The sequence below is a fragment of the Rattus norvegicus genome, chromosome 5 (assembly GCF_036323735.1).
Source record: "Rattus norvegicus strain BN/NHsdMcwi chromosome 5, GRCr8, whole genome shotgun sequence".
NCBI classification, from domain to species: domain Eukaryota; kingdom Metazoa; phylum Chordata; class Mammalia; order Rodentia; family Muridae; genus Rattus; species Rattus norvegicus.
Window position 1 is genome coordinate 165,833,517 of NC_086023.1, and position 17,732 is coordinate 165,851,248.

The 17,732-nt window shown below is 52.7% G+C and overlaps 1 protein-coding gene across 3 annotated transcripts; it reads left to right on the forward strand.

Moving 5' to 3' along the window:
• The first annotated feature begins 134 nt into the window (after window positions 1-134).
• Gpr157 (G protein-coupled receptor 157) lies at window positions 135-15,860 on the forward strand. 3 transcript variants are annotated; one of them, XR_005504463.2, is made up of 4 exons: window positions 135-764; window positions 11,409-11,622; window positions 13,314-13,485; window positions 13,973-14,111. XR_005504463.2 is itself a non-coding variant. In NM_001012107.1 (4 exons), the coding sequence occupies exons 1-4, from the start codon at window positions 382-384 to the stop codon at window positions 14,751-14,753; spliced, it is 993 nt and encodes a 330-aa protein (NP_001012107.1). In that variant the 5' UTR covers window positions 145-381; the 3' UTR covers window positions 14,754-15,860. The 3 variants fall into 3 exon arrangements, 2 of the variants coding, with proteins under 2 accessions (XP_038966031.1, NP_001012107.1); NM_001012107.1 differs by lacking the exon at window positions 13,314-13,485 and adding an exon at window positions 14,556-15,860 and having other exon boundaries at window positions 145-764; window positions 13,973-14,170; XM_039110103.1 differs by having other exon boundaries at window positions 13,314-14,115.
• Window positions 15,861-17,732: the final 1,872 nt, after the last annotated feature.

Here is a 17,732-nt window from a genome sequence, read left to right on the forward strand (position 1 = left end):
GGGCGGGTACTAAGGAGCTCATGAGAGGCGATTGGAGCGGTCGGGGGCGGGGCGTGGAGAGCTCAGGGGCGGGGATTATGGTTCTCAGGGGCGGGGCTGGAGAAATCAGGGGCGGGGATTAGGGAGCTCAGGGGAGGGACCTGGAGGACTCAGGGTAGGATTGTAGAGCTTAGCAGCAGGGAGTGGAGGGCGCCGCGGGGAGACGCCGGCTGTGTAGTTGATAGACTGGGCGGGGCTGGGACGCAGGCGGGACCCGTGGGGACGCGAGCCCGGGCGCCTTGATGCCCAGACAGAGGCGACCGCGGGCTCTGCTTGGTCACGACCTCTCGGCACCCTTGGGCCTGTGCACCCTGGCCGTCTGCCCTTGGTCCCCAGCCGGCCATGCCCACACCCGCGCCTCCCACCGAGCTGCTGCCGTGGGAGCGCGCGGTGGTACTGCTGTCCTGTGTGCTGTCAGCTCTGGGCTCCGGCCTCCTGGTGGCCACGCACGCCCTGTGGCCTGACCTGCGTAGCCGGGCTCGGCGCCTGCTACTCTTCCTGTCGCTGGCGGACCTGCTCTCGGCTGCCTCGTACTTCTACGGAGTGCTGCAGGACTTTGCGGGCACTTCGTGGGATTGCGTCCTTCAGGGCGCGCTCTCTACTTTCGCCAACACCAGTTCCTTCTTCTGGACCGTGGCCATCGCCCTCTACCTATACCTCAATATCGTCCGAGCTACGCGCGGGCCCTGCACGGACCACCTAGTCTGGGCTTTTCACCTCATCAGGTGAGTAGGAAACACTGCTTTGCCTCCAGGCCCCAGACCCAGACTTATGAGTCCCTGGCCTTGCGTGCTGTTCTGGGGCATTTGTGCGTTCCCTATCTAGGTGGCAAGGTGATGTGTCCTACTGGTAGTCATGTTCCCATGCATCCCCGAACCATGGAAGGATGCCCGACTTGCCCAAGAAATTGGAGCCAAACCTGTCTGAGCATCTGTGAAGAAGGTAGTCTCTGAGTCTGCCCCAGCCAGAACCTTTCCCAGCAAGGTGTGGTTGGGTGCAGGACTCGCCCAAAGGGAGAGGCCTGCCGTTTATAAAGGCACTGGGGCTGACAGTGTGTACCCTTTGCATCCTACTTCACCATGGTCTGGCAGTCTCTGCTGCCCATGGAGAGACGTTCCAGTCTGCAGGCTGGGAGATGAGTTAGGTGACCGCCCAGGCCTAAGAGCCCACAACTTACAATTTTATACCACAGTGGGTGGTGGTGCGTCCAGCCTCGGTCAGACGGTAGTGCGTCAACTATAAAATACAAAGAGGTATGCTTTTTAAGCAGTTCATGACATTGATAGACTTCGGGCCCTCATTACCTGCATTTTTCTTACACGTTTTTAAAAAAAGATTTATTCATTTTATTTTATGTGTGAATATTGACCGCTTGTATGTGTAGCACGTGCATGAGAATCACATGTTTGAGTACTTGGTGCCCTCATAGCTCACACACAAGGGCATCAGATCCCCCAGAACTGGAGTTATAGATGGTTGTGAACCATCATGTGGGTGCTGGGAATTGAACCCAGGTCCTCTACAAGAGCAAGACATGATCTTAACCACCTCTCCTAGCCATGCCCTCAACCATCTCTCCAGCCCATTCTATGTGGTTTTGGTTGTCGGGGATTCAGGTCAGGTGGCAGAAGGCTGGTCAGGATCAGGCTCTCGGCCACCTGGAGTCCCTGAGATGGGGAAACCCACCGCCCTGCACTGCTGCGCTGGTCTGCCCTGCTTTCATGATTGTCGGCAAGAAAGCTGTACCCGAGGCCAGCCTCCCTCCTGTCCATTCAGAGTTTGAAATTCTCAGCAGCCTGTGCAGAGTTTAAGGCAGGAATCCTAAGGCTTGTTCACTGTCTCCTTGCCTCAGCTCAAGGCACCGGAGTTCGCCCTAATTATAGGCCCTGTCTATTAAAAACTTGAATGCTTTCCAAGGGCCGAGAGGGTAGTCAGCACTTCGGTAGAGACAGGTCACCTGGGTGTCACACGCGGAGGCAACAAGCTGGGAAAAGTCACTTGACCTCCTGTTTTCGTAGCTGTTGGAAGGAAGCTAAGGACCCAGTGGGTCCGAAAGAAACGAAAGAACCCTCTTCTCCACTGGCCAAGCAAAATCTTTGTACCATGTCATCATGTTACAGCGTAGGGACCTACTGAAAAGGAGTCCGGGATTCCTCTCCCCTCCAGCATGCACCAGACACCAACTACGTCAGACCCTGGCAGGGTTGAAGTGTGAACACAGGTGGTCAGTGGCACTGGAAAAGGAGCCCTTTCTTTGCAAGGACCTCTCTTCTGCTGCCTTCCTTTTTTTTTTTTTTTTTTTTAAGATTTTATTTTATTGTATGAGTACACTGTAGCTGCCTTCAGACACACCAGAAGAGGGCATCAGATCTCATTACAGATGGTTGTGAGCCACCATGTGGTTGCTGGGATTTGAACTCAGGACCTCAGGAAGAGCAGTCGGTGCTCTTAACCACTGAGCCATCTCTCCAGCCCTGCTGCCTTCCTTTAAAACCTGATGAAGACAGGACACTTTTTAAGCAAAGAAACAGAACCCTCTTTGTGGTCCCTTCAGAAGATGAGTTCCCTAACCCATGAGTTGGGAGTGCTCTGTTCGTCCGCATCGTCAGCATCTCTAGGAGAGTTCTCCGTGATGCTTGGGGAAGTCTTCCTAGGGCTTGCTGTGTTCAGGGGACTTGCTAGAACCTGCCCAACAGGTTCACTTCTGACCTAGATCCTCCCATGCCGGTTGCTAGGGGTTCCCCGGTGTACAGCTTTGGAGTGTCTCCCTGTGTAGCCTTGGCTGGCCTGGAACCTCCTGCCTCTGGCTCCCGTGGCTGCTGAGATTAAAGGCGTGTGCTACCACGCCCATCGACTACCCAGACTCTTCAAACTTTACAGCCTTGCAAAGGACTTAAAACGCTAACAGCACGGGATTGGGGATTTAGCTCAGTGGTAGAGCGTTTGCCTAGGAAGCGCAAGGCCCTGGGTTCTTAAGAACCTTGTGCCCCCCCCCCCCCGAAAGTTACTTTGACAGAGTAGCAGAGTACCATTTTCTCATTTGAATTGGAAGAAAAATAATGCGAGTACTAACCGTTGTTCAGTATAACAATACTAAAGAGTTGGCAATGCTGGGCCACCTGCTTTCTTGGTTTTGTTATCTGGAGTAATCCTTGTAGGAAGCCCTGGCTCATACCTCCGGCTCCTGTAATCCTATTGACCAGAGCCTAGCCTAAGATAATACAAAGTCCACACAATGCTGTGTGTTCCCGGGACTTTGCCGAAGTGCTGTCGCCATCGTGAGATTTAGAACTGATTTCAATGTCCAACAATACAAGAACAGTGAGTCAAGAGACTTCTTTCCCATCCAAAATGGCGGGCCTCTATTACATGCTGGTAGCCGGTGCTCTAATCGAGTGTTTACTGGTGTAAAAGAATGTGGCACCAAGGGCTGGAGAGATGGCTCAGCGGTTAAGAGCACTGGCTGCTCTTCCAGAGGTTCTGAGTTCAGTTCCGATGGCCTCTTCTGGTGTGTCTGAAGACAGTGACAGTGTACTCATATAAAATAAAAATAAATAAACCTGAAAAATAAATAAGTTGGTGTATGCCAAAAGCATTCGCTTAGAGAGAGAGAGAGAGAGAGAGAGAGAGAGAGAGAGAGAGAGAGAGACCGTGGCATCAAAGGGAGACCTTTTCTGTTTCTTTTCTGGAGAGTCTGGAGATTGAAGTTTGAGCTACATCCCCAGCCCTGAGAAATCCCACACCCAAAAACAATTACAGGCATAAAACTCAGAATTCCAGAAGTGGGCGGGACAGTCACCCACCACTCACAGAAGACAAATGGCCCAAGACCACAGAGTGGGAAGTGGGAGGCTCGGTGTGGACACTGATTCTGACCCACTCCAGAGTCTGCACCCTTTATGACTCTTCCTGGCTGGAATAACAAATTACTTGAGCAAAACTTATTTTTAGCTTTGCAGATTTCCTGAATGTTAGCACTGTATCGTCTTCTGTTGTTTTTCTTGAAGAGACAAAGATGCTTCTCCTCCCTAAATGCTTTTGTGCACGGCGGCTCTCCAACAGAAGCACACAGACCTGTACACAACTACACCTGACACTGCCACCTGATGGGCAGACTTTCTCTGGCCTTTGTCTCTCTGAGGAAAGTTCTGGCTTAAGCATTGACGTGATTTTCATGTCTTTTTATCTCCTCCATTCTTCCATTTCCGCGGCCATCTTAGTTCATAACGCTGACTTTATTTGCACTTAGTATTGTCGTTTAGGGAGTACATGTGTCATGGCACTCCGTCTGTGGAAGAAGACAGCTTTGGGGAGTCAGTTCTCTCCTTCCACCTTTCTGTGGGTTCCAGGGATTGAATCATCAGGCTTGTGCAGTAAGCACCTTTAACCCCCCACCCCCACCCCCAGCCATCTTGCTAGCCCGACATGGACGGTTTTGTTCGTTTACTTTTGTTTTTGTTTGAGTCCAATCCTACTTCTACTTCAGACTGCTGTGATTGCAGGGCCGTGGCCACTAAGGGTCCCGTGCACGGCTGAGGGTCAGGATAAAACCCAGGCAAGCATTCCTCCCTGTATCCCAAGCTCCTGTTTCTATTTTGTTCAGACAGGGCCTTAGTCTGTAGTCTAGGCTGGCCTGGAACTCCATATGTAGCCCAAGTTAGCTTCAGCCTCAGGGCAAATCCTTTGCCCCCCTCCTGGGTTCTGAGACGACTGAAGGGGTCACTGTACTGGACTCGTAACACTGGCCTTGTGAGGAGTTCAGCATGGCGATTCATAGGATGTCCCTTGGTTTTGTTTGTCTGGCGCTTCCTCAAAGGGTTTCGGGTTCTGCACTCTGGCAGGTTTCAGAAGTGCTTTGGAGTTCACGTGGCAAAGTGACATCGGCCAGGCATGGCGTGGTTATTGCTCTGTCTCTTTTTCTTTCTTTCCTTTCTGTGTGGGTGTTTTGCCGGCATGTAAGCCTGAATCACGTGTGTAGTGCCCAAGGAGGCCCCCAGGGACTGGAGTTACAGATGACTGTGGATGTGGGAGTCGGGTATTGAACCCAGGTCCTCTGTAGTAGCCCCCATTGCTCTGAGCCGGGCTCCCTCTCCAGCCCCTGCTCGGCTTTGATCATTCCTGTTGCGCAGCCATCAGAATGTGCTTCTGCGCTCGTTGGTTATAGCGCCCACCTGTGGCCAGGGCTGGAGTTGCCGGGGGCCGTGTCTTGAACTCATTCTTCCTTTAAGGCAACTGAGATAACCCAGAAGCTGTCTCCACCCTCCCCTTGGCAAGGGCTCCAGAGCCAGCCCGAGCTGATTAGCCACCTACACCCTTACCCCTATTCTGCCAGATCTGTTCTAGAGTCCTGTGGATAGGGGCGGGAAGTGGGTGTTGTCTCCAAGGATCAGAGGTAAGGGTCCTGCCTAAGCTGACCTCCAGCAGTCTGTGAGTGAATGTGACCGCAGTTGTATTGCCTTCTCTCCCTCACCTACCTCAGGCGCTCCGTTGGGTGACGGAGAAGAGTCTTGTGTCTTAAGTGTCATAAAAACTCTTTGCAAGGGGTTGGAAGTCGCGACCTAATGAAAAGGAACACAAAGGTAGGGTACCCCAAACATTGTAGGGCATGTCTGTAATCCCAGGATTTAGGAGGCTGAAGCAGGGGGATTGCCACGAACTCAAGGGCAGAACTGGATTTGGGGATTCCTCCTCCGGTGTCCCAGTGTCGCCTCCTCCTGAAGACTTGTGCTAGGGCGGTGGGGTGTCTGGGGAGAGACCCATTTCTGTTTGTTTTTGTCTTCTGAGAAGGTTTCTCAGCAAAGCCTGGCCTCAAACTTGTTGTGTAGCCCTGTGAGTGATCAAACTCTTGATCTCCCAAGTGCAAGGGTTACAAAAGTGATCGTGCCCCAGCTTGGCTTTTGTTGTTGCTGAGGTCTGTCCAGTACTGTAGCCCAGACTGGCCTAGAACTCGCTGTGTAGCTCAGGAGACTGGTTTTGAGTTAAGGTCGGGCTTCTCTCCTTCACCTCCCAGCTGCCACGCCCTGCTCTCGTTCAGTTGCTGTCGTTGGGGTCTACAGGCTGGGGTCTTAGAGCTGTTACAAGGGCTGATAAGGGAGGAGCAGGCTCTACAAAAGGGAAAATGTCTCCACATTTTCTTTTTCTTTTTTTCTTTATTTTTAAAGATAGGTCTCTAAGCAGCCTTGGCTGGCCTGCAACTCCCTATTGTAAACCAACCTGCCTGCCCCTTGGCTGGGAAGTGCTGGGATTTAAGTCATTTGCCACCTCTCCAGTTTGGGGGTGAATATATGCTAAAGTAGATTGTGGGCAAAACATCCTTTAGTGCACCCAGTTGACAGCAGGTGGCAGGGGGTGAGGGTTTGGGGGGAGGGGTGGGGGTGGGAGTTGGGGGAGGGGTGAGGGTGGGAGTTGGGGGAGGGGTGGGGGTGGGAGTTGGGGGAGGGGTGGGGGTGGGAGTTGGGGGAGGGGTGGGGTGGGGGTAGAGGAGTTGGGGGGTAGGAGGTGGGGGAGAGCCCTGAGATAGGAGCTCCAATGGTCAATTCGTAGAACAAAAGGAAATTCCTTACTTTTTCAGACTTGAGAGTGAGGAGGTCTCTGTGCTTAGAATGGAGCAGCCTTGGGGTTGGGGATTTAGCTCAGTGGTAGAGTGCTTGCCTAGCAAGCACAAGGCCCTGGGTTCGGTCCCCAGCTGGGGGGGGGAGGGAATGGAGCAGCCTCAGTTTAGCCGTTAAGTGAAAGTACTAGAAAGGATGTAACTCAGGAAGCCAATCCTAGGGCCCCACCCTACCTCAGGCTGTTGCACTTTAGTTGAGCTGCTTAGGGAAGGTTCTGGATAGGAAGTACAGCACCCATGATCCCCTCTGGGCAGCAGCCTTCTGAGCAATACTCCAGGGCTTCAGTGCCCCCAAATTGGAGCTGGTTTTTGATTGTTCTACCCAACGCTCCTTTTCAAGATAATAAGGTAAAGTCTTAGCAGTAGAAAACCCAGAGCATGGCCCCAGGGGCGGCCTCAGAGGCTACCTTTGATCCTTCCAAGTGTAGAGTAAGAGTTTATCTTTCTTCAGCCAGTGTGGCCAGGACCTAGTTGTGCAGGGCCGTCTGCTGGGGATTAATTAGAGTGTGACCAGGTATGTCGTGCATTGCATGGGACACCCCTCCCCCTCCCACAGCTGAAGCCACAGAATGACCTCAAGTCAGCCTTCCTAGAGACTGACCCCCTGAACCTCTCCCACATCCTAGCTCTGCCCCAGGAGGGGGACAATGGGAGGCCATTGTCCCGGGGAAGCTGCCTCTTTACAGCCTCTTCTCTGTTCAGCCTGCTTCCTGACAGCTCCTCCCTAGAGCTTTTGTAAACTGAAACATTGTTGCCTCAGGGTTTCCTCTATTTCCCAGACCCTAACTCTGTTGGCTTTTAAGGCTTTCTACAGTCACTGGGTCCTTAAACCAGAAGTTGCGATTTGGCACATAGAGGGGTGAAGGAAGACCCCCTCTTTGTTTTCTACCCTGTAGTTGCCAACCTCCAGAGTTCAGGAGGAACTGAGGAAATACAGGAATCTGGTTGTGGGAGGAGCTGGTGGCACAAACATCCCTGGAGCCCACTTATAACCTGGGCCCTTAGTGGGATGGGCTGGGGCCTGGGCAGGGACTTCAGATGGCTCTCTGGAAAGCAGGGGGAAGCTTCTCCACTGAGCTCAGTGAATTGGGAGGAAGGATGCCCTTACAGAAAAGTGCTCTATTCTATAACAGTTCTCCAGATGGGCAGAACTGGAATGCCCAAGGGGCCTGGTTCCAGCAGGCATCCGGCACACTGGTATTCTGAGGACAGCCACCTGCCTGTGGCCATCATATGAACTCCTAGTATGAGGGTGGTTTGCCTCCTCCCTGTGCACAATGAGTTTCACGCCCCTGGAAATTTGAAACTACGATGAATAGAGAGGTCCCAGAAGGGCTTAACTGAGGAAAGCCAAGCATCATCCTGTCCGGTTTCTCTTCTCTGGGCCCTTCTAGTTCATCCCTGGGACTCGGGGGGGGGGGGGGTGGGCTGTGCTCCCCCAGGGCTTGGGGCTGTGTCTCCTCCCAAGGAGGAGGTTGTTGATGTGCCAACAACCCACATCCTGGGCAGCTTGGAGTTCTTCCTTCGTGGCTCTGGAGCTGGAAGTTCAAGGTGTGGGCGAGGAGGTTTCTCTTGGGTCCTCTCTCCTTGGCTCTTAGATGGCATCGTCTCCCAGATGCTTACAAGGGTGCCCCTTTGTGCTTGTCTACGCCAAGTGCTCTTGGATGTGGACCCACTCTGGCAGCCAAGTCATTTTGAGTTAACTCTGGAAGAACCTTGTCTCCACATGCAGTCCTAGCCTCAGGTTCTGAAAGTTGGGAGTTGGAGAGAAGGGTCTGGAACGTGGGGGGGGGGGTGGGGGGGGACGGGACAATGCAGAGCTGTCCTAGAGTTCTAGGCAAACACAAACCAGAGGCCCAGGCGCTCCCCGGAGGCGCTGCTGGTGCCACCCCAAATGAGAGATCTTCTCGGGTATGGTGTGCTAGCCCTCCTCCAGTTAGACAGACCTTGGTCCTTGAGTCCTCCTGCTTCAGAATCAGAGGTTTAGAGTTTCTATACCAAGTCCTCCCTATGGCCACGCCCGTACAACCATTGGACTTTCTTTCTAGGGCTGCTTCCCTGAGCCCCACTCTCCCCAGCCAGGGACCACATCTAAGAGCGCCGTATTTTGTAGAAACAGATTCGACACTAACAAGCACAAAAGCACAGTGCTAGGATTAGGGGCCTCTCAATTTCATCTTAGATGTTACAGAAAATGAAAGTTGTGAGGCTGCCTCTTTTTGTGTATGATGGAGATCACTCTCAATTCCTGATCATGGCTGGCCAGGGAGAGCAGGGCTCAGGGAAGCAGCCCTGGAAGGAAAGTCCTTTGTCTGTAGGGCGTGGCCATAGGGAGTGCTTGGTATAGAAATGTAGAAATATAAGTGCGTATGCGCATGCGTGTGTTTTGGAAATTGCGTGTATTTATTTGTGAGGGAGGGCATGGGTGTCCGTGGCACACACGTGGAGGTCAGAGGACAGCTTGTGGGTTTCAGTCTGTCCTTCTAGTCTAGTATAGGGTATTATAACTGTCCTCTCAGCTTGTTTACGGAGGGTTATCCCGGCCAGACCTGTTGACTGTTAACATTCCCTCATGAGGATGTAGAGGTCACAAGGCCCTCACTTGAGTGCCCAGTAAATTCCAGCCACCTTCTGTATGGACCTCTGTCTAACACGTACCTGCCTTGGGAAGGGTTTAGAGTACATAGACCCAGAAAGACTGGATGGGGCGGGGCTGGGATCCATCTAGGTGTCCATGAGGAAGTCCTCATTCCTACTGAATAAAGGTAAGGCTTTATAGACGCAACCTTTTAGGGGAGGAACACCCACACCCCTATAAGTAACCCCTCACCTATGATCTGTTAGGAAGCCCCATAAATTCACTGGTTCTCAAGTCTCAGTTGGGGACCTCAGGAGAAGAGGTAGACATTGCTCGTGTACCCGAGGACACGAACATCCTTCTATTCGTGGCATGTATGTATACATGCATGATACATATATGATGCATGAGTGGCACATATATGATGCATGTATGGCACATGCATGACACATGTATGGTACATATATGACACACGTGTGGTGCATGTATGATACTGTACACTATATGTAAGGTGCATGTTTGATACATGTATGTATACATGTGCACACACTATACACACCCATCTACACTCTTCTGATGAGCCCCATAACAACATCACAGCCACGTAGCCCAGGTTGGCTTCCAAGTGCTGGAGTTACAGGCATGCATTGCCATGCCGGGGCTGTAATCACAGCCTTGATGGCCGCCAGCACATGTGGGGTTGCCTGGGCTTGTGTGAGCTGTGTGAATTCCTCAGACAGTGCAGTCACCTTCCCCACCCTGCGGGAACGCTGCCCTGGCGTGCTGAAGCTAAGCAACCTGCCTGGGTGGCAGCAAAGTGATAGTTTGGACCCAACCCACTGCATCAAAGTCGGCGCCCTCAACCCATGTGTCAGCTCCGTAAGAGGTATCCCTCTGGTTGGAAGGAAGTGGGACAGGGCTTCTGGGAAGGAGACTTGGGCCTAATTGTGGGGTGTTCTCCAAATGGAAAACATCAGATCCCATTACAGATGGTTGTGAGCCACCACGTGGTTGCTGGGATTTGAACTCAGGACCTCTGGAAGAGCAGTCAGTGCTCTTAACTGCTGAGCCTTCTCTCCAGCCGGGTGTTCTAGGAGGTCACTTTGATGCTTACTAGGCAATACTTTCTCTGCCTAAGAAAGGAAGCCTTAGGGCCAAGGGGATTTACCCACAGCCCATGGATCTAGACTCTGGATTCCCCCCAAATCCTGCAACCTCAAGTTCCCCCGAGTTACCAAGAAACTGGACAGTTTAAGCCTTGACACACATGCCAGTATTTGCAGAGTGGGGCCCACGCTCCTCTGGATGCCGGGAGAAAAGCTGGGCATGTAGGAGCTGAAACGGTCTGGCCACACTGTCTCTGAGGAACACTGAATTTTATTTTTAAATTATTTTATTTTTCAATATGACCATCTTGCCTGTGTGTGTGTGTGTGTGTGTGTGTCTGTCTGTCTGTCTGTCTGTCTGTCTGTCTGTCTGTCTGTCTGCTCACTTGTGCCAGAAGAGGATGCTGAATCCCCGGAAACTGGAGTCACCAGTTTGTACCAGTCTGCAAATACCAGCATTTATGTTGAAGTGTAAACCCTCCTTCAGTCCCCTGGAAACCTGGGGGAGCTTGGGAGAACCCAGGGTCTGGATTGGGGATTGTAGGCTACCAGTAGGCAGTAAATCCCCTTGGCCCCGATGGTTGCGAGTTACCATGTGGTGCATAGAATCCTGGAAGAGCAGCCAGAGACCACTGAGCTGCTGTCCTTTGGGAGGTTGTTTTTGAGGGAGTCTCACTCTGTAGCCCAGGCTAGCACCTCACTATGTAGTCCAGGTTAGCCTGGATTTCACAGTGGTCTATCCGTCTCCACCTCTCAAGCGCTGAGCTACAGGCAGTTACAAGCATGCCCACTTTCGGTGGGGTGGTGTAGAGATAGCCGTTCCCTTCCTGACCAAGCCACATCCCCAGCCTCAAAGTCCTGGAATTCTAAATTAGAGCAGGCTTCCCTGCCCTTCCTGCCCTCCCTTGTTTTGCAGGAGCACTGCTGCTGGTTTGGGGAGCACTGTCCCCTTCACAGAGGACTCCAGTCATTTTTTTTGCCCATGCCGACACTGTAGGGTGTTATGGGCTAACCTTGGCACCTCTCTTTTCTTATAGGCTAACCTTGGCACCTTTCTTTTCTCATTATTCTTCAGCTGGGGTGTCCCGTTGGCTATCACAGTGGCAGCCGTCTGTCTAAAGAAGATAGGCTACGATGCCTCTGATGTGTCCGTGGGCTGGTGCTGGATCAACCTGGAGGCCGAGGACCGTGTCCTGTGGATGCTACTGACCGGGAAGCTGTGGGAGATGCTGGCTTACATCTTGCTACCTCTGCTGTACCTTTTGGTCAGGAAGCACATCAACAGGGCGGTAGGTGCCATTTAGGGGACAGGCTTTATCCCTGAGGAAGCAAGCTAGTGCTGGGCCATAGGGACTGTGTCCCTGGGCTGACCCAGTGTAGGTGTGACTTAGGGGGCTGAGCGGGTTCACACTGCAGTAGCTGGACAGCCGAGCTGCATTTCCACATGGTCTTGCACTGCCCCTGTGTGGCAAGCTCCGGTATTACACTAAGGAGTTAAGATGCTTCTAAGCAGTTGTGGCCGTCAGAATGGTGGAGACCACAAATCCACAGGGCTGTCCAAAAAGGGAGGCTTGTCCTCAGAGAAGTGGGAGCCGATAAACTGATAAACCGATCGGTAGCTAAAGCAGCGCACCAGAGAGGTTGCGCTGAGTTCAGACTCCAGCCAGTGAGAACCCTATTTCCTTCCGTGTATTTAATGTACCTTTTGGGGGGGGTGGGGTCTTGTTTTGTTGAGGGTAACATGTAGCTCAGGCTGGCCTCAAACTCACGAGAGAGTCCCATCAAAGATGTCCTTACGTTTCTGCTCCTGTTTCCACCTCCCAAGTGTTAGGATTACAGGCGCGCACCAGCATACCAGTTTGACAGTGCTGGGGCTGGCACCCAGGGCTTCATGTGTGCTGAGTGGGCGCTCCATCAAATGCACTGTGTCCCGGAGACAGGGTCTGATGCAGCATGGAAGTGGAGGACAACCTTAAACTCTTGCTCCTCCTGCCTCTGCCTCTCAAGTAATGAAACGATAAGCTTTCCACCCCCTGAGATTTCAAGGCAGAAACTCAAGGAGGATGTGTCTTACCAGCAGGTTGTTTTGTCTTTCAGTGCTTGAGGCCCTCTGCGTGCTTAAACACTCTATCAGTGAGGCACGGCCATGGCTGTAGATCCTTCCGACCGGACAGCTCATCTGTCTGTTCTTTCTGTTTATTTTTATTTTTTATTTATTTTTTGACAAAGTCTCACGTTGTAGCCCAGGCTGGCCTTGAACTCACAGAATCCACCTGCTTCTACCTCCCCAGTGCTGGGATTAAAAACTATCCTGTCTAGCCCCGAGCAGCCACTTCTGACTGACCGATACTTCTTGATTTGTGTTCTCGGGACTCCTCATCCCCGTACACATTTACATCTGTCTTCTGAGACCCGAGCTTTCCGTTTAGCTGGTCCTCACCTGCGCCATGTCCTCGCCGGCTCCACTGGAGTCCTGGCTGGCGAGCAGGGCTGGCAGTGAGTCCCACACAGACGAGTGTCGGAGCCTTTCTGACCTGGGAAGATGAGGGCTGCTCCTGGAGAATGAAGCCCTGCCCCCAGCTCTACCAGGCTTCATCCTCTTGGTGTTTGCCTCTGTGCTTTCTAGAGTAGGGCAGGAGCTCCCCGTTTGCCAGGCCGGTTTCTGTGTGTGACAGTTTCCTCTTGCACTTTGGCAAGAGTTTTCAGAAGAGGAATGAAGTGGCCAGGGAGGTGGGAACATAGATCATGTCCTGTCTCAGACCCCTACGGGAGGAGGAAATGGGTCCCTTTATCAGGTTGTTGCTGTTGAAGGTTGGTACTCAGGGATGCTAAGAACATGGCTGTCCCCTTACCGGGGCTTCAGCGTCCTAGACCAGGCTCAAACCGACACCTTTCGATCCTTGGCCACTTCAGTCGGTTTTGCAGATTTGATTGTGATTTGAAACTGAACATTTTTCTTGCCATGACATCCATCCCCAAGGAATGCAAGTGCCAAGACCAACTCCGTGCCTTCCTCTGCCGCTTCTGTGGGCAAGCCTGCACTCTGGGGATCTCGCATTGTGGAGCGGGCGGGGGATACGCCGAGAAACAAGGGTAGATGGCCTCAGAGGATGGAGGTTGGAAGAACCATGGGAAACAGACAGCAGCCAATGGTTAGGATGGGGTCAGGGCTATTGGCGGGAGGTCTGGCTGTGAGCTTCATTCTGGATGTGACACTGGCTAAGGACTTGAACGTGAGGGGGCTGCGGGAAACTGGGCACGTTTTCCCAGATACAAGGACTGGCTGAGACCTGGGGTCAGAGGAGAGCGACTTGGCTGGAAGAGTGAGCAAGGGAGAGAACGGGACAGAGGTCAGAACAAGCTGCGCTTGCTTACCCTGACGGAATCGTGTAAGAAAGGACCAAAATGCAGCCTCCGAGGGCTTTGAGCAAAGGGCTTGACAAGCCTGCATGACATCGTCTGAGAACCTGCCACCTGCGTTGGCTTGAGGTGGGAAGGAGAGAGATCAATTAGACACGGTGATCAGAAAGACAGCAGTGCCCGCCCCTTGCCGTCCCTGGCTGGTGTGGGCACTGGGTGTGCACAGGCAATCCGGTGAGAGGCCTGTCTCTCATTCTCTGCTCCCTGTTCTCCTCACAGCACCAGGCGCTCTCGGAGTACCGGCCCATCTGGGAGGGGCGCCAGCTGCAGCGAGGCTCCCCCACCTCCATGGCTGATAAGAAACTGATCCTCATTCCCTTCATATTCATCTGCCTCCGGGTCTGGAGCACCGTGCGCTTTGTCCTGACCCTCTGTGGCTCCCCGGTTGTGCAGGCACCGGTGCTGGTTGTTCTACATGTACGTCTGTTCCCATGGGCCCTGCCACCCTACAGAGGCATCTCAGGTCCCAGTGTGTTAGCAGGATGGGCTTATGGGAAGCAGGGTAGCTCACTGTCCCTTCTGTGTCCCAAAGCGGGGGTGGTTTGGAGTGTCCACTCATCTTCAGTCACCTAGGGGGGCCCTGGCAGGGTTGACTGATCCTGGGTTCTTCTCAATGCAGAAGGCCTAAATGCAGGTCCAGGCTAGGTGACCAGTTTAGACCTGTTCAGGACTCTGGTTAAGGCCACACGTCTGAGCTCATCCCACGTTTAGAGGCAGGGATGGGAAGGTCATGGGATTCATAGCAGCCCACCAACTCCCCATGATTGCCTTTCTGTGTTTACACCCTTCCCCACCCCCACAGGGCATTGGAAACACCTTCCAGGGAGGGGCCAACTGCATCATGTTTGTCCTCTGCACCCGGGCGGTCCGCACAAGGCTCTTCTCTCTCTGCTGCTGCTATCCTCGGCCCCCCACCCAGAACCCTCCTGGGGCTTCCATTCCCCCCAAGATGGGGGAATCTCAGGAATCCAGACGGACCCCAGAAGTGCCCAGCACTTGAATAGTTGGTTTCCCTCACTGTTCTCGCTGGTGCTGCCTTCCTGGTTCCTGCTTCAGGATTCGGGGACCAAGCACACTGGAAGCCTCGCCTAGTGAAGCTCGGAGCCCGGTGGAGAGGCAGCCATCAGTGTGGACTCTTCCACCTCCCAGAATCACAGGCAGGCAGTGCATTCCTTGCACACTCGAGTCCCTGGTTTAGTGGGGTTTGATTGTGTGAGCACAAAGACCGTGAGATTCAGCCATGCAGGATACTGCCCGGACACAGTTTCCCGGTGTCCCCGGGCCACCAGAGCTGTTTACAGATGGATCCACACCTGTGGACCCATCCCAGGCATGACCGAACATCTTCTTGGATCCCAGACATCACAGTATGGAGTCCAGGTTTGCCAGGGTGTTGAGAATCCCTAGAGACCCTGAGGGTAATCAGCAGTGCTGGTCAGCAGAGGGTAACATCCTTAGACTAGGTCCCAAGTCCACCCAAGTCACAGAGGAATGCCATCATTGATCAAAACCACCCAGGCCCACGCTCATGGGAATCTCACGGAGTCTCTGCGTGGGTCATCCGTCACCCCTCGATGTTTATTACATCTGAATTTCAGCACAGGCCAGAGTCCAGAGTCCTGGCCATTAGTCAATCACTTAGCATCCACGTCCCCTCCCAGTACTAGGACAGAAGGTAGCTCAGCTCCCAGTCCCTGTGGACGCCTGCTGTTCTCACAGAACCCTGTCCTCACGGTGACTCATACAGGGGTGAGTGGGGAGCGGGGTCTGGTTCTGCACTTTGCTTAGGAAAAGGTGGAACTGATTCTACCCCGAAGGTCAATGTTTTAAGATTCAGCCTCAGGCTGGACCTGTAGCTCAGTGTAGTTTCCAGGTTGGTCCTAGCACCCAAAATACAAAGAGCCTCTGTGTTTTGTTTTGTATTTATCTGGGGGATAGGATTCTGAGATGATTGCATTTTATTTTACGTTTTGAAACAGGGTCTCATGGACCTGCTGACCTGGAACTTGCTAGGTAGATCAGGCTGGCCTCAAACTCACAGAGATCCACCTGCCTCTGCCCCCTGATGATTAGATTTTTAAAAAATGTTTTGTTTTGTTGTGTTGTGCCTGCTTTTGTTGTGTTGTGCCTGTTAGGGCAGGTGCTCTGCCACTGAGTTCTATCCCACCCCCTCCCCCTCTTTTTTTGAGACAGAATCTCACTAAGTTGCCTAGGTTGGCCTTGAACTTGAGATTTTCCTACCTCAACTTCCCAGGAAGCTAGAACTGTAGCCTTGGGCTAACAAGCCTCGCCAGAGAGGGGCTTAACTGAGATCTGCGTCTCTTTTACTCAGTATCATTTCCATCCACACATCCCTCATTTCAGAAGGCGCTACGAGCTGACTCGCAGGTTCTCAGGGTGGGAAGTGTGCAAAGATGAGGTAGCGCCCTTGGATTCTGTCAATGTCCCCACAAAGCCAAGAGGATGCTCAGAGCCTGGTAAAACGGCTCAAGATGAAAGCAGGTCACGCCGGGCCATCAGTTCCCATCTCTCTCAGGAAAGGAATAGTCCCTCAGAGGGCTGTGTCCAGATGCTCTCTTTCTGGTTTCCTAAAGCATTTCTTTAGGAAAATCGACAAGAGGTGGGTTCCCTTTTGGGTGTCAAAGAAAGCTCCTCTATCTGCTTACAAAACCAGAACTGTGTAGGGCATCCTGAGGTCCTGTGAAGACATTACAGCCAATTTGTGCACTGTCAGCACGCAGCGGTAATGATCGCCTGGCTTCTGAAATGGATCGGAAATTCTAGGAATGTGTTTCCGGCGGAGGAGAAAATAACCTACCAAATACCACAGAGGAAATGACGTTGGGAGAAACCCAGCCGGACAGGGGCACTGTGGAGCCCTGGCTGTCTGGGGCCTTGCTCAAGGGAAGGCTTTGACAGGGACATCAGAAAGCCCTGGTCCTGGAGCCTAGGGCTTACCCAAGCTTTCTTTTAACGGTTGATGCCACTGGCCAGGATTCTGCCTGTAAACCCTCTACAAAGTCTGCATTTGATCTTTCCCATCAGCTTCTGGTGCTGCCATGTCACCTCAGGTGGCAGGTGGTGACCCAAGGCTTGGTGCCTGGCCTCTAGCCCTAGGAGCTCACAGACATCAACTTTGGCTCAGCCAGTGACCAAGTGGGTCTTCTGGGCACCCAGGGTTCATAACTGAAGAGGAAAGAAAGAATCCTCAGAGCCCGGAGGGGCCTTAGCTCCTGTGAGACCGCCAGCTCCCCTTCCCTTTGGTCAGCCTGGTGGGGTCCTGTCTCTGCCAGGTTGTGTTATTAATATTTGTCTGTCTGTCCCTCAGTCACCCAGATGTGACCTCAGCCTTAATGGGTGCTACAGCCCTTGCCATGCCCCCTCCTCCAAGCACTTTGTGAGCGTTCTGCTCATCAGCTGCTTCCCACCTCTGAGTCTCTGAGGCGCTGTGTGTGTGCGTGTGTGTGTGCCTGTGTGCGTGTGTGTACGTGTACGCGTGTGTGTGCACGCGTGTGTGTACGTGTGTGTGCGTGTGTGTGCATGTGTGTGCACACCTGTGTACGTGTGTGTGCGTACGTGTGTACGTGTGTGTGCGTACGTGTGTACGTGTGTATGTGTGTGTGTGTGCATGTGTGTGTGTGTGCATGTGTGTGCGTATGCTCTAGCATTTAGCTGTTTTCCCATCCCTTTTTGTTCTGTTTTTTTTTTTTTTTTTTTTTTTTTTTTGGTTCTTTTTTTCAGAGCTGGGGATCGAACCCAGGGCCTTGCGCTTCCTAGGTAAGCGCTCTACCACTGAGCTAAATCCCCAGCCCCATGTTTTTTTAAGTTTTGAAACAGAGGGTTCGTACTAGTTGTTCAGACAGGCCTTAAACGGTTTTACTGTTTCTGGGATTGCAGGTCTATGCCACCCCCAGCCAGCTTTTAAAAGCATTTTAATTTGTTCTCTCTCTCCCTCTCTCAATCTCTCTCTGAAATAAAA